This window comes from Tauraco erythrolophus, chromosome 21 (genome assembly GCF_009769465.1).
Source record: "Tauraco erythrolophus isolate bTauEry1 chromosome 21, bTauEry1.pri, whole genome shotgun sequence".
In the NCBI taxonomy this organism is placed as follows: domain Eukaryota; kingdom Metazoa; phylum Chordata; class Aves; order Musophagiformes; family Musophagidae; genus Tauraco; species Tauraco erythrolophus.
The window spans coordinates 11,598,079-11,612,404 of record NC_141485.1 but is presented as its reverse complement, the minus strand read 5'-3'; the positions used below and the strand labels follow the sequence as shown (position 1 = coordinate 11,612,404).

Genomic DNA, 14,326 nt, shown 5'->3' with positions numbered 1-14,326 from the left:
AAACAATTGATTACGACAGAACAGTGAAACATCCTCTTTATTTTTCTGTTAAGGAAATATGTGCATTTATATAACTTGTTCCGTTCACATGAGAGAGACCCAAATAAGCTACTGCACCTTCTGTCACCCCAGCGTGAGGTAACAAAAACAGAGGTAGGCACAGGGCACGAAATTTTCCCCAAGCTCTCAGAGCTCCGTGCTGTCTTTAGGAGTCTAAAGATGGGAGCTTTGACCTGCCAGAAATGCCAGGGAAAGCAGATTCAGAGCATCCTGGTGTAGGGGTGTCTCGTGTTAACTCAGTTGCCTGACCAGATTCCAGAAACTGTGGTCAGAGGTAGCCTCAACACCTTTTGCATCTTCCATGCGAGGTTGTGTTTTGTCTCCTGGCCTCCTTTAAGCTGCTGGATGTTGCTGACGTGATGGGTGCTGTCTGTCAGCCCTCCTGGTTGCGCTATCAAAGGAGACAAGGGAACCTGGTATACGGTTTGCATGTCAATGCAGGTTTGAAATAACACCTAGGAGTCTTGGAGATTAAAGACCTTACATAGATGTGAGATTATGTTGCTGGAATGATTAATTCCATGGTTGAAGGTTGTAACAGTTCCTTGAAGGCTGCAAAAATGAGGCAAATTGGTCACCTTGAAATAATGCGTTTACCTGTGGTCACTTTGCAGTTCTGCATCTGGTTGGAACAGCTTAAATAGGTGATTTTTTTAATGAAGTTTGTTTTAAAAAAAATAAATAATAATCCCAGCATTGCTTTTTATGGTTATTTCCAACATGTGCAGGACTGTATCATGGCAGAGTGATGGATCGTGAGCAACTCACATTCTGTTCCATATCAGTGATCTTACACAGTAGGCAATCCACAGGTAATCCGTCATATTCAGGAAAAACAAAATGAGGGCCATGCAGATACCCCCAAAGGTTACAGAGTGTGTTCAAAATTCACTTTGATGATAGTGAAACACAGTGTAAAAAGGTCCCACTGGACACACCACCGTGTAGAGGACAGGATGCTGAAACCCACTGGAGTCAGAAAACCTCGCCGGTCCCATAGGGAGCTCTGCCAGAAGAAGTTGCCTTGTGTGAGAAGGGGTTTGACTATTTCAATTTATTTGATTGCATTGAATTTTTATTCTTTGTGCACCCTCAGCCTAAAGGCAGAAGCGTGGGGAGGGAGAAATTTATTTTTTGGTTGCTGACTGGTGTGACGTGCCCCACATCGGTCCCTGGCTCCAATCGGAGCTCGTGGCTGTTGGAGATTTAGTGCCTGCTAGGCTGATGTCAGGCTGGTGTAATCTGGAACTTAATAGCCGAGGTTATCAAATTGCAGCTCTTGAATACCTAAACTCTTAAATATCTAGAAGGCATTTAACAGGCCATTAAATATTTTATTGACAAGATTCATCTATATTTGCCGTTTTCAGCCCCCTCATTAGCAATGCTTGTGCATGATACTGCCAGGTGCAGTAAATCCCACCTCTCTTTGCCCAGCATAAATCAATCAAGTCAGTGACAGCATTTGCTGGGACTCCTTCCTTGCAGAATTCGCCGGGATAATTCAGTCCCCGTTGGGGAGGAGAGCCTGCGGTGGTGTCACAGGCTTCTGCCATCAGCCTCACCGAGCTCCACCAGTGCAGCAAGAGCTTTCCTAAAAGTATATGTGTTTTTGGAAGAGCCTTGCGTCGGGGAGGAGGATGCTGTGGGCTGTTTCTCTTTCATAAGCCGTCACCGCTATAGCGAAGATCCTAGGAAAAAGCAGCGAACGCCTGATGGGTTATTCAGCCCATCGCTAGGATCTCTGGGCTCCGGGCGCCATCATGTGTCGGAGCCGTGGCTGTGGCTGCCTTCAGCTTCCATAGTCATATTTTTAATTCAGAGACCTGAAGTGTTAGGGAGACCTTAGTGACACCTTAGGTGTTTAACGAGCAAAACCAGTTAAGTTGAAATGAAGTGCAGCTGTCCCAGCCAGGTGCTTGTGTGGAAGCTCGCCACCCTTGGAAGAGTTAATTTGAAATAAGTTGTGTTAACTGAACCCTGTTATTCATGTCCCGTGTTCACTGAAAAAGCAGAAACTCTGGCAGGTTTCCAGTCCATTTACCCTCTTTTCTTTCCCTTCTTTCTTCTTTTCCTGCCTCTTGCATCTTCCCCACATTTGCTTTCCCCTGATCTCTGATGATGCCCCTTCCTTTCTGTTCTCTCCGAGCAGTCCTTCCGTGCATCTCCAACCTGTCATCCTCACGTTCACTCCGCCGCTCGTGTGTTCATCGATTTTGCGTTTGTGTTCAGCTGGGGCTGATCCGATGCGCTTCTCTTTCAGCCTACATGAAACGGCGGCACAGCTCCGTTAGCGACAGTCAGCCTTGCGAGCCCTCGTCCGCTGGGATAGACTACAGCCAGGGAGCCAGCCCGCAGCCGCAGCACCAGCTGAAGAAGCCCCGGGTGGTGCTGGCACCGGAAGAGAAAGAAGCTCTGAAACGAGCCTACCAGCAAAAGCCATACCCATCACCAAAAACCATTGAGGAACTCGCTACGCAGCTCAACTTGAAGACCAGCACCGTGATCAACTGGTTCCACAATTACAGGTACGAGATGTCCCAGGAGCCCTGCCCGTAAAGGCTTTGTTTGGTTTGCTTTGGCAGGGTGCAGGGTGCTGCTCTGCCTCAGCAGACTGTGTCTGCCTCCGCCAGCGTTGGGCGGTTGTACAAAACGAGCCGTTTGGGCAGCAGGGAGGTTCTAACGAACTGATGCCAATGCTCCCGACTCATTGTAAGTCATCCCCGAGGAACAGCAATATTCACGTATTGGTGTAAGTAGTGCTTTTGAACAGAAGTTCTCAATTTTGGGGTGGGCGTGGATTTAGAGATGTCCACTACTGAATATTTATAAATCCCATTGCAGTAAGCAAGACTGGTTTTTCATACTTGCGTGTGCACGCTCACACAGACGTTTACTCGCAGGTGTGTACACACGTGTAGGTGTGTGTTGTGTGTGTGTTACGCCTGGATCACTGCGGGGGGGGCTCCTTGGCGGTGTCCTCTACTGGATGGCATCAGAACTGCACTGGTTTCATCAAGTGATTTTCCCACATAAGAGCAAAAAGGGGATTTTCTTTTAAGTCTTGAGTCACTGAGCTCTGAAAATAGGCACAGTGTGTGCTGTATTTCTGGGCAGCTCCGCGCAGTCAGGAAGGACAGAGAACCGATAACCCTGAAGTCAGATGTGGCTGCAGATTTATTTCATTGTTATGATTAAATCATTGAGTCCCACTGAAATGAAATAAGATGTTGATCCGTTTAGGTCCTTTCCCGTATTAGAAGGAACCTTCTCTACATTTGAACCATTGAAGTAGGTTTTGGCCTAGAGGCACCGATAAACAATGCTGGAGTGGCATATAAAAGTTACAAGGATTTGAATAAACATATTATCCACTGTGCTTGAGATTGGGAATCTTAATTAGTGCAGCAGACTTTTCTCCAAGAAATTCGGGCTAATGAATATTGAACAGGTACAGTTAAGATACCAGATTTAGTACTATTCTGCTCCTTCACTCAGAGCCAGTAACGTTCCTAATTAGTCCAGATTGCTGAACTTGTTTGTTTTTAGAAACTGCTAACCGTTAAAGGGTATTTTCCACTTTGGTCCTTCTCGGCTTTTAACAGGGAAGTTGCTGAAGCAGAAGCAGCGCAGTTTAATGATACATCTCAGAGATATTATGCACAATAGTTAAATAATGTTTACAGCAATCAATATAAAGTTTAAAAATTTAAAAATTATAACCGACGAGTAATCATATTTACACTGAATTTCATTTACTTGAATTCGCTACAGATGCAGCCTCTTTCATTGCTCAGAGTTCTCCAAACGCAGGCCTCTCTTCCAATTCCCACTTCTAGGCAATTATACACAAGTTGGAGGAATGCCTATGAAAACATGTTCCCTTCGCCCTGACAGCAAAATGTGCTGTTCTCACTTACGCAGACGAGTGCGGGAGCACTGGTGGCATGTGTCATCTTCCTCATTATCATGAGATCTCCTGTTTGGCGTGCTGCGAGAAAGCGTGACAAGTCATGATTGATCAGCGTGTTTAGCCACACCAAGCTCTACACTAATGTAGACTAGGTGCTGACAGTTGTATACAAAATAAAAAAATGTATAAACAAGGTGCTGTAGGCTGGTGGGTAGCACAAGCCTCACAGCGCTGAGTGATCTGGACCTGCTCCCAGATGTGCTGCTGAGTCTCCAGCACTTCAAAAAAGACGTTTCAAGCCTGTCTGGAGCCCAGGGTGCTCCGAGTGGTTGCCACCACCACTGAAAAATGAAAACACGTGCCTGTTCTTTTTCTCGGTACAATAATTTTCTTAGCTTTCGTGCATGAAGTACTCTTAAATCATTTGCAGGACATTGCAGAAGAGGTACAAGTTACATGTTCTGCTAGGAGAACAGGGGCTGACTGTTCTGCAGCTCATGTATTGTAAGAAATGGGTGATCTTTCCCCTCCTCGTCTTCTCCAGGCTACATTTAACTTTATCTCTTTAATGTTCTTCCTCAGCCATTTCTTTTCCAAACTGAAGAGTCTTCATGCAGAAGCAGTTCCACATCTCAGACCATCTAATTATTCTTTAATATAAACTTTTCTTTAAAGTAACTTCAGGTAAGGCAGGGTACAGATTTGGACAAGTTTGTCGTGCTATCTCCCTGGGAATCCTGCTGCAGTAATGCTTTTCCTTTAGAATTCAGCCCAAACCTCACTTTCCGAAGGTGATTGCTACAGCAGAATCTACCTTTATATCCACCAGATGGGATACTTTGCATTAGTGAAACACCTACAGGATCCATCAGAGTTTGAGACTCTGTTGTCTTAAGAGTGGTACAAAAGAGTAGGAGGTAGGGATTTCTATCCCAGTTCACATGTGGAAACCGGCACGGAAAATGGGTATCACAGAGGTGGTACTACAGAAGCATCAGGAATTAAACCAAACTTTCTTGAATTGTAATCTAGTGCTCTTGAATCCTACATTTCATTGCTCTTACTGTGGGCATGTTTTTTCAGCGAACATACATTGTGCTTGTCTAGATGAGTTCCTGGAGTTGCGCGAAGGCTCGTACAAGGAACTTCAACATATACCCCAGGAGATCTCTGATATTTGGAGTTATGCTGATGAATGCCAGCAGGATGTGTTGATGTCGAGGCCAACACCTTCCACCAGGAAGAATGCTCTCTGGAATTTCCTGACTGCTGTCACCAGTTCTTCTTTACCATAGGGATTTAATTACTATGTTAATATGGAGCCAGACTAGATTCCAGCAGCAATATATTGGGTGTGAATTCCAGGGATTGCCACAGACATCGAACCTGTATTCTGTAGGGCCGTGGTCGGGTACTCAGTGAGCATGTCATCATTCAGTGTCTTGCTGGAGCAGCGGTATTTTAAATGCCATGCAGGCACAAAGCTCTTACCTGTCTCCTCTCCTGACTTGGGGAATGTTACAGAAGCAGCATGTTGTGGATCAATGTCCATGCAGGGAGATTATAGGCATAAATAGAGCCTGATAATCGATGTTGCAGGATGCATGCAATTAATGGTAATAGAAAATTAATGTTAGCACCTGTGGTCTTCTATTAGGTGAATAATATTCTCCTAGGGAAAATTACAGACCCCTAAATCCTTCAAAAGTGTAGAGTCAGCAAGTACTGCTGAAATACTCTGTTGCATTTCAAGTAAGTCAATAATATCATTAGCTTCAAAAGCAGTATTCAGATGGTGTTCTGCATTTATCCTATTTTTTTTTTCCATTGTGTGCTGTCTTCCGTAGCACATTTAGTGAAAAATGAAAAGTTCATACAGCCATCAGCTCTGGGACAGCATTTCACTGATTTGCAAGACCCTTAGCGGTTCTCCTTGACTAAAACTAAAAGTGTTGTCTTCACCCTGAAAGATCGAGTTCTGCTAAACTGTCCCTGTGTCTATAGTCTCATCCCTGATGGTGGGTCATTGAGACTCCTTCTTGGTTGCAAATTAGGACCTGAACAGTGGTCATAACCTCTCCTACTGACAGAGCAGTGCAGAGAAAGGGTTAACCTAGACCCAAAGACTTTTTCATAAACTGTTCTGTACTTGTGAGGATATTGAGAGCTCCTAAACAGAGAAGGAAGAGGGAGGAAGGACCAAGTTAAATGGCAAAGGTAGTGTGTTTGGGGTATTGCTGCACGCTTCAAGTCCTGGGAGGTGCAAGGTGGCACACCAGGCAATTTTAACCACACATGGAGTGCATTAATTCCCTTGGAATGCACTGCTTGCCTTGTCACTATTCATGTTCTGAAATCGATTTTTTAAATAAAAAATGAGGCAGAAGTCAGACTAGCTCATAGACTGACAACCTGTCAAAAGGCTGTGCTTCCCCGCAGCGGCTTCAGAACAAAAGACTTTGTTTCGTCTTCATTTCTTCTTGGCGTCCGGAACACCAAGGGAGTTGTCCAGATTTTTTCCTTGTTTTTCGTTTAGGCAAACTGTGGCTGATTTCTAGTAGAAACCTGAATTGTTCTGTATTTACAAGCTGTTTTCTTCTGGATCTACTAGAAATATATTCAGATTTTTTTACATCATCCTTTTTCTGGTCCCATTTATTGTAAAGTTTCATCATCCTGGTGTCAGACTTTTAGTGGGAATGAGAGGCTGCGGAACCTTTCATCTCTGTCCTTTAAACCACGTCCAGCACTGTAAAAATTTAACATGCAATTATGAGTATTACTTAGTTTAAACTTGCAAAACAAAAGGAAGACAATTCGTCATTGGTTTTCGTCAGTCATTTTAGTACAAATTGATGATCTTCATAAAGTTTATGTTTTTGCTTTATTCCGTAATGCCTGCTGCGGTTGCTAGAAGGGGCAGTCATCAACGTCACATTTACAATAAACATGCAGAATCCTGGTTGAAGTCAGAGGGGTCAGCCTCAGCACTAAGCACTGCAGAAGTTCCCAGAAATGGCTTCTCTGCTCAAAAACCCGGCAGCGGCCGCCCGCTCTCCTGCCGTGCCACGGAGGAGCGCCCGCAGCAGCCCAGGGTTGGCAGCCCGTGTCCCCACTAGCGCCGCAGGCTCCGCAGCAGGCGTGTGGCTGGGGAAAATGGAACTAAGAGCATCTGGATGGTGTTTCATGTTCTTCCAAAAGCCTTTTCAATCAGTCCTTTGGGTTTGAGGGCGCGAGCGCTCCCGCTGCCCCGGCTCGGTGCCGCTGTCCGGTAGCCGGGACAGAACGGCGCCTTACGAAGGGACGTGTCGAATGGCGTATCCGGTAGAGCAGGGTGGCTCCGAGCGACCCCCGGCAGACTCACCATCCCTCTCCCCTGTCTCCTAGGTCTCGCATCCGCCGGGAGCTGTTCATCGAGGAGATCCAAGCCGGCAGCCAGAGCCAGGCTGGGTCGAGCGACTCTCCTTCCGCCAGAAGCAGCAGGGCCGCCCACAGCTCCGAGGGAGACAGCTGCGACGGCGTGGACGCCGAAGGCGCGCCGGACGGAAAGCCGAGTGGCCCGGAGGCGGATGAGTATGGCAGTGCAACCACAAAGTCTCAGGGAGGGCCAGCGGAGTCGGCTTTCGAGGCGGGGGAAGAGGCACCGCACGGCGCCAGGTCTGCGGAGAAAGCGGAGCCTTTCCAAGCGGAGAGCCTGGAGGACACCGACGACGAGGGCAGGCTCAGAGCGCCGCGCCAGAGCTCTCCGCCGGCGTCGCAGCGCCTGGGAGAAGCTTTGGAGACACTGCCAAACTCTGCCACGGAAGGGGATGCCTCTACCTCAGCTGCCTCCGCCTCAGTCCTTACGGGGGAGGGCTCCTGCAAGGCGAAAGAAAATTCGGAGAAAATCTCCAGTGTGCCAAGTACGAGCTCGACGCCGGCCGCAGGCTCGCAGAAAGCCAACTCCCTTCAGAGCTTGTTCGGCTTCTCCGAGGCGGCGAGCTCCCGGAACACGCGAGACAGCTCCTTGAGGAAAAAGAAAGCGGCGAACTTGAACAACATCATCCACCGCTTGGAGAAAGCCGCGAGTCGGGAAGAGGCCGTCGAGTGGGAGTTTTGAGATTAAACTCACCCAACTCTGGAGAGCTGGGAAGTGAAACTGGACCGCTACTGGTTTTATTGTGTTGCGCACTTAACCGCCCTGCGGGCCACAGGGCAAAAACGCCATAGGCCAAGGTGCATATAGAAAACAAAAAAAGGAGCGTTAAGCCCGATTTATGTTTGTGTTTTCGAGGAAGAAAACTGAAATGTGTAGTCAAGCTTTTTTGTACCCTGAAGTGTTTTTATTATTGCCCTAAGTGATTTCCACAGTTTCTGGAATAACTCATACAGCTTTGCCTTGTGCCCTCCTCTTTGGTGTGGGCTTTAAAAAAAGAAAAACGGAAAAAAAAGAAAAAAAAAAAAATCAAACCCACATATTAAAAGGGGGCTTTTTATCTGCCATCTAATGGCTACAGAGCGATAATACACTATTATCTTCTTAAACCAGGAAAAAAGGGGAGATTTTTCAAAAAAAAAAGAAAAAAAAAAAAGAAAGTTTTTTGTAGCTGTTCAGTTGCCACTAAGAGATTGCACAGTCAACCGACTCTAAACACACTAGTTTGGATTCCTACATATTTTCAAGAAAAGAAAAGAATCTTGTTGTTTGAAACTTTGAATTAAAAAAAAAAAACACATTTACTCCACGTATTTTTTAACAAAACAAAAAAAAAAAGTCACATCAGGAAAATAATCTTAATTTGTGGTAGCTGACTTAGTGTTTTCTTGTAAGTGAAATAGAATATTGACACGTAGTGCACATTGTTTCATAGCTTTAACTGATTCTGGTCTTTTGCAGACCAGAATTTGTTTAATACACTCCATTTTAGGCCAAATCAGGACAAAAAAAAAAAAATCTGAATCTAGGTATTTTATAATCTGCTTTTTAACCTCTAACCACAGAGCACGCTGATCAGACCTCATATCTAGGAGGTTTAGGAGACAACTTAGAAGCAGCATGTACTTGATCATTTCACTTGGTTCGCAGCGTACAGAATTTCCTTTCGGTAAAGACAGATCGCTCCAAAAACGTCGGCCAGTAACATTTCAGCCTGCTAGCTCGGGGTGTGTTCCGGAACCCGAAATATTCCGCTTTCCTGGAACCGGTTCAGGTGTAGCTCACGTGTACGATTGCTGTCACACACCACTAAGAGGGGACGGGAGCTGCCTCACGTGGGGACCTTTTCCTGCTGTTGGTGGCCATTTACTGACTCTCTTCCCACCACAAGCACTGATTTTAAATACGTTTTAGTTGTGGGAAGCTTCTTTTTGCGTGGATAAAGAGTACATGGCGATGACCAGACGGGCTCTTACCGGGACGGAAATAGCCCAGACTCCAAACCAAAACGTTCATGCTCTCGAGTCCCAGTGTAGACCTGCAGAAATACAGCCTTTTTCCATTCTTTTATGCACAGGTTAGGGCTGATCAAAGTACAAATCAAATTCTAACTTGTCTCTCATTCCTCCTGTTGTCTATATGTATATGCGTGAGCATAGAGGTGCGTGGAAGGATGCGTGTGCGTGAGTGTGTGCGTGCAATTTTATACGTCTGTGTATTTTCTTACGTACTTGTGCACACATAGAGTGCATTACTGCCACCTTTTTTCAATAAGCTGTTTTATCAGTTATGGCTTCTACAAGTTTGCTAATTTAGACTCCTTTATTGCCATATCTTTAAAACTAACAATAGATGATTTCGGAATATATATATATATAAATATATATATATATATAATTTTTTTTTGCTTATTTATAGGTGCTGTATTTTATTATCTGATTGTTAGGAAGGGATGAAAGGGGGCAAATATTCTTTAGAGGGATAGACTGCCGGCAGTATTGGGTATAATTTACAAGATGTAGTTGTCATACTGTATATTATTGATTGAAGACTTTTTGACCGTATTGTGTATCATTGAACTTTTGTCTTAGGTCAGCATCTTTTTGATGACACTTTAATGGTGCATTCATTACTTCTTAAGTTTAATTAATATTACTTTTCTGATTTTGGGGGAGGGAGGGATGGGGAGAGGAGTTCCGACTTTAAAGGTATGTTCCCAATATTACACCTCAGTGTGCTTGTATTAATTCATTAGTAGGATTTTTGACTGTAAGATGTGAAACCACATTTCTTGCATGATGTTTTAGAACTTATGTATTTCATTTACAGTCTCTTAACATGCAACAGCAGCACTTAGTGCAAGTTTTCACAAATTAAGAATCAGTACACTAAAATCAATCCTTTTCATAATTAAGAAAAGAAGGCTCTAGGAGGCTGAAAGGCAGGGATTTATTTCCTATTTTTACTGTTAGCTGTTTCAGGATACCTCCTTGGGTAATCGGGGACTTGTGATGCAAAACTAAAACTGAGAAACAGAGAGAGCAACTGCCCCTTTCTGTGATGAGCTGAGGAGACAATGTGTAATAACAGACACCAGTATGTGACAGCACGTGCTGGAAGCGGTTACGGCTTCTTATCTGGAGTGCAGTTAGTCCGTGGGAGCGGCCAGCGAGGGAAATAACGTGGTGAGGCCAAGTGTTACCTTTCTGTATCTGCACAGCGTCCTGGTTTGACTTACAAAGCGCAGCTCCATCGATAAATGCACGTCCTGGTAAAAATACACATACCTTAATACAAGTCATAACAAGATGCGTCTTCAGCCACGAAGCAAAACTTCTGACTGGAAGATGCAGATATTTTCTTATGTTCTTTTATTTTTTTTCTTTGTCGTTGTTTGGTTCAGGTTGGGTTTTTTTTAATTAATCCTAGGCAATACACTTGCCAGTCTGTTTCTGCTGTCCGTGTCTGCTGATTTGAAATCCAGGTGCTTGATGCAGTCAAGTGGTTACTCTCGGCTTTCTCGATAGTGAGGCTTTTTTTTTTTTTCTGTTTGATGATTTTTTTAAAAAAAATAATATTCCCCAAACTGTTCTCGTGCCTGTGTCTATATGATTGCATTCCATGATGCTTACCGAGAGCTCTTGCTGCATTGTACGACAGCAGAACGGTATTCATAGGTTGAACGCAAATGCAGCACTTAAGGTCAATCTCTCTTCTTAATAAGCAATACGTAAGTGCCTTGAATCTTACATCTTTTTTTTTTCCTGTTTATTTTTGGTTTGCTTTTTGGGTTTCCACTGTCCACTAGTTCTTTAGGATTCTTTAACGTCTGCCCAGTTTTTAATGCTGTAATGATTTTTAAAAGGCGTATCTGTAGCTTGCCCTAGAGGAAACTTTTCTTTTATAACACTAACTGTTAATTCTAAGCTCCATTATTACATTTGAATCATGTAATTTTGCTGGATAAAGACAGCATTCATAAGTCAGAAGTCACTCCATCCTGCCAAGGGTTGTCATTGGTATCTATTATAAAATTAATCAAATAAAATGCTGTCAGTATTTCCTATATTTTTGGCACTTTATTAATGGCTTAGCTCCTTTTGTTGTTTCATATTTAATGATCTGCGTTGAATGTGGATTAGCCTGCTGAGATGCTGTTGGGGTGACCCGCGCCGTCCTGCCGGGAGTCACTTTGGGTTCCTTAGTGCCCACCTTATCTAAGGGCACGGGCAGACGAACACCCTCAGATCGAGCTCCTAGAGTTGAAGTGATATTCCCAGCTGTTTGTTCCCAGTTTTTAGCTAAGGTCACAGCTGCTCTTCTGTTTCGGTGGAAAGTAAAATGGATTAGCTTGAACTACTGCTGAGACTCTCTTGTTGGAGATGAGTTACCTACTGGCTTTCCAAACTGGCAGAGACCTCCCCGGTTTAGAGACTGAACTTCAGCAACAGTGAAAGATTTTGGCTGTATTTCTGATCGATGCGGCATTTAGAAGTAACGCTTTTAGGAGAATGTGTATTGGAATAACTTGGTTTACTCAATTAAAAGAAAAGGAGAAAAAGTTGGAGGAGAAGAAATGCCAAAGGGTAGCACGGTGGCTTTTTCCCCTCTTGAGTCACTGAGCACATGGAAGGGAAAAGGCTTTATTCAGGCCCGTGTGGCAGGAGGCTCGTCTCACGGGACAGTCGTGTGGTCAAGCAGAGCCCTCGCTGACGGCGTTTCTTTTCCTGATGGATGAAAGCACAGGTAGTTTTAAGAAAATCTGTAATGCCAGAGTCTGGTTTTTCCTGAGGTTCTTTAAAAACATTTTTATTTTCTCTTTCTCTTTCCAGTTCCAGGCTCTTACTAAAGCTGTGGACGAAGGGCCCAGGCTGTCTGAACAGAAATACCTCTATACTGCGGTTAAAATTGTCGGGTTTTTCTCTCTGGATGGTTAGAGAAGGAAAAAAAGTGTAATACTTCATTTGCTAAGAGCAAGGGAAGAGTGTCCCTTGGCAGAGGGGTCATACGGTCTGATTGTCGACACGCTTCCATTTTTGAGGGTACAGATTTCAGACGACAGAATTGCACATTTATTGGCAGAAATGCATTCAATTGCCGTAGCTGTTGATGCCATAAAATTTGACCATTTTATTTATTCATCTGCGAAATGCCTTTAAATGGAGCCATTCTTTAATGGAACCTGTATCAGTGCAGTCTGCCCATATCATGAATTAGTGAGTCCTTTAGTAATAAACTCCTTGCTGTAATAGGAGAGATCTATCTTACAGTTAAAAAGAAAAAAATTCTATGTGCCTTTCTCATTAGGTGGAGGATCTTTGCATTATCTTTATGTAACTCATTCATATGGGAATGGTGTAGAGAAGGGGGTTCATGAACACGACAGAATTCTATGCAATATTCTCTGATCCAATGACTTAAAAGTTGCTATTTTTCAATCCAGAAATCCACATAGGAGAAATAGTTAGAGAAATGCATCATTCTGGTGGTAATTCTAACTATAAAGCTAGTAAATTCACGTAAAATAGGATTGAGGGAAATCTGACTAAATAATGTAATGAAATAATGGAAAATGCTAACAGTGATTGCAGTCTCCACTAGCACAGCTGCAGTCAAAAGTCTGTAATTTTCCATTTTAAAATTATTAATTTCAAGTATTCTTATAACATCAATGAAATAAAAATGCTCTTGGCAAAAACAGGGCAGGTTAGAAACAGAAGAAAAAAGCCACATTTTGACCGTATATAAATTATGAGAATACACAAAAACGGTAGTTGGTTTTAGACACTTCTTTGCACTTAAAATCCAAAATAGTTTATTTAAACTGAGATGTCGCCGTAATCTGGACCAGTGCCTTTAGCAAGGTTGCAAAGAGATGGGGGATCCTGGCGAAGTGGTGACGTTTTAACCTGCAGATGGAGGGCACTGTTTGTGCTTCGTTTATGTCTCTTTCTAACAAGTGAGTTTCTTAAATTAATCTCTTCTTTCTTCTTCATCCAGTGTACGTATCCCAGGATGTTCTCTGGCTTGAAGCCACTGCGTGTGGCTGAGCTTTGAGCGTTTCTTGAAGACTATCGGAAACATTGGAGGAGAAGTTGGTTCTTAGGTGGGGGCCGGATTTAACGTTCACTAAAACCAAATCAAGTCTTTCCCGTGAGTGAGTGGCAGTTTTGGCCCCACCGGACAAGCTGCTTACAGCCTCGTATTCCTCAGTTTAACTCACGCGGATAAAACAGCTGCGAAGCGGTATGCAGTTCACTCCTACGTTGGCCTCCTACGTTCCCTGTGCACTTTCTGTTGCCCCACTGTTTGAACATCAACATTTTCTTCCTTTGTGTTGCATATACAATCAACTTATTTTTAAAAAAAAAAAAAAAAAAAGTGAATTTTAAAGTTCTGCACAAACAAAAGGCTTTGTTTCCCCGCAGTGTAAAGTCTTGCCGGATGGTTAGAAATTGCAGGGAGAATCACTGGTATGGAAAGCACGAGATCTCAGTGTCTTTTCTGGCTCGACCTTCTTAGTTTGAAAAGTGACGTAGCAGTCCCTCTCTCCTTCACGTACGTTTTTGAGCTCAAAAATGTAGAAATATTATTTTACCAACTTGTTCTTTCCTCCCATCTCTTTTATGGGATATATTGACTATGCCATATATAAAATATGGTTAATAACGAACCTTATAGCAAGAAAAGCCCTTTATACTATGCCTAGGGACTGACTTGTCCTACATGACCAGGTCATGTACTATACCCTACCCTATTAATATGCAAGGACTAAAAGTTTTTATGCTCTGAAGGTGAAATTTATCCTTTTGGAGAAGGTTAGCATTAGGCCTGTGCACTTAAGTTTTCAAAAAGCCTTAAAAATAGTTAAGTGGTGCCATCTCTCTCCTCAGGGATGATTTCCTCCCCCCCAGCCAAGCGGTACTGAGGCATATTTA

At 43.7% G+C, this 14,326-nt stretch overlaps 1 protein-coding gene across 7 annotated transcripts in view; it reads left to right on the top strand.

Moving 5' to 3' along the window:
- Nucleotides 1-14,326, top strand: part of CUX1 (cut like homeobox 1) — a 358,862-nt gene that overhangs the window by 319,518 nt on the left and 25,018 nt on the right. For 2 of the 7 annotated variants that reach the window (XM_086624370.1, XM_086624369.1), the window contains 2 exons: nucleotides 2,324-2,588; nucleotides 7,361-8,388. The exons of the other annotated variants lie outside the window; for them this stretch is intronic. In XM_086624370.1, the coding sequence (XP_086480496.1) occupies nucleotides 2,324-2,588; nucleotides 7,361-8,072 (977 nt within the window). In that variant the 3' untranslated portion in view covers nucleotides 8,073-8,388. Of the gene's footprint in view, nucleotides 1-2,323; nucleotides 2,589-7,360; nucleotides 8,389-14,326 lie in introns of those variants that run through there. 7 annotated transcript variants of the gene reach the window in all.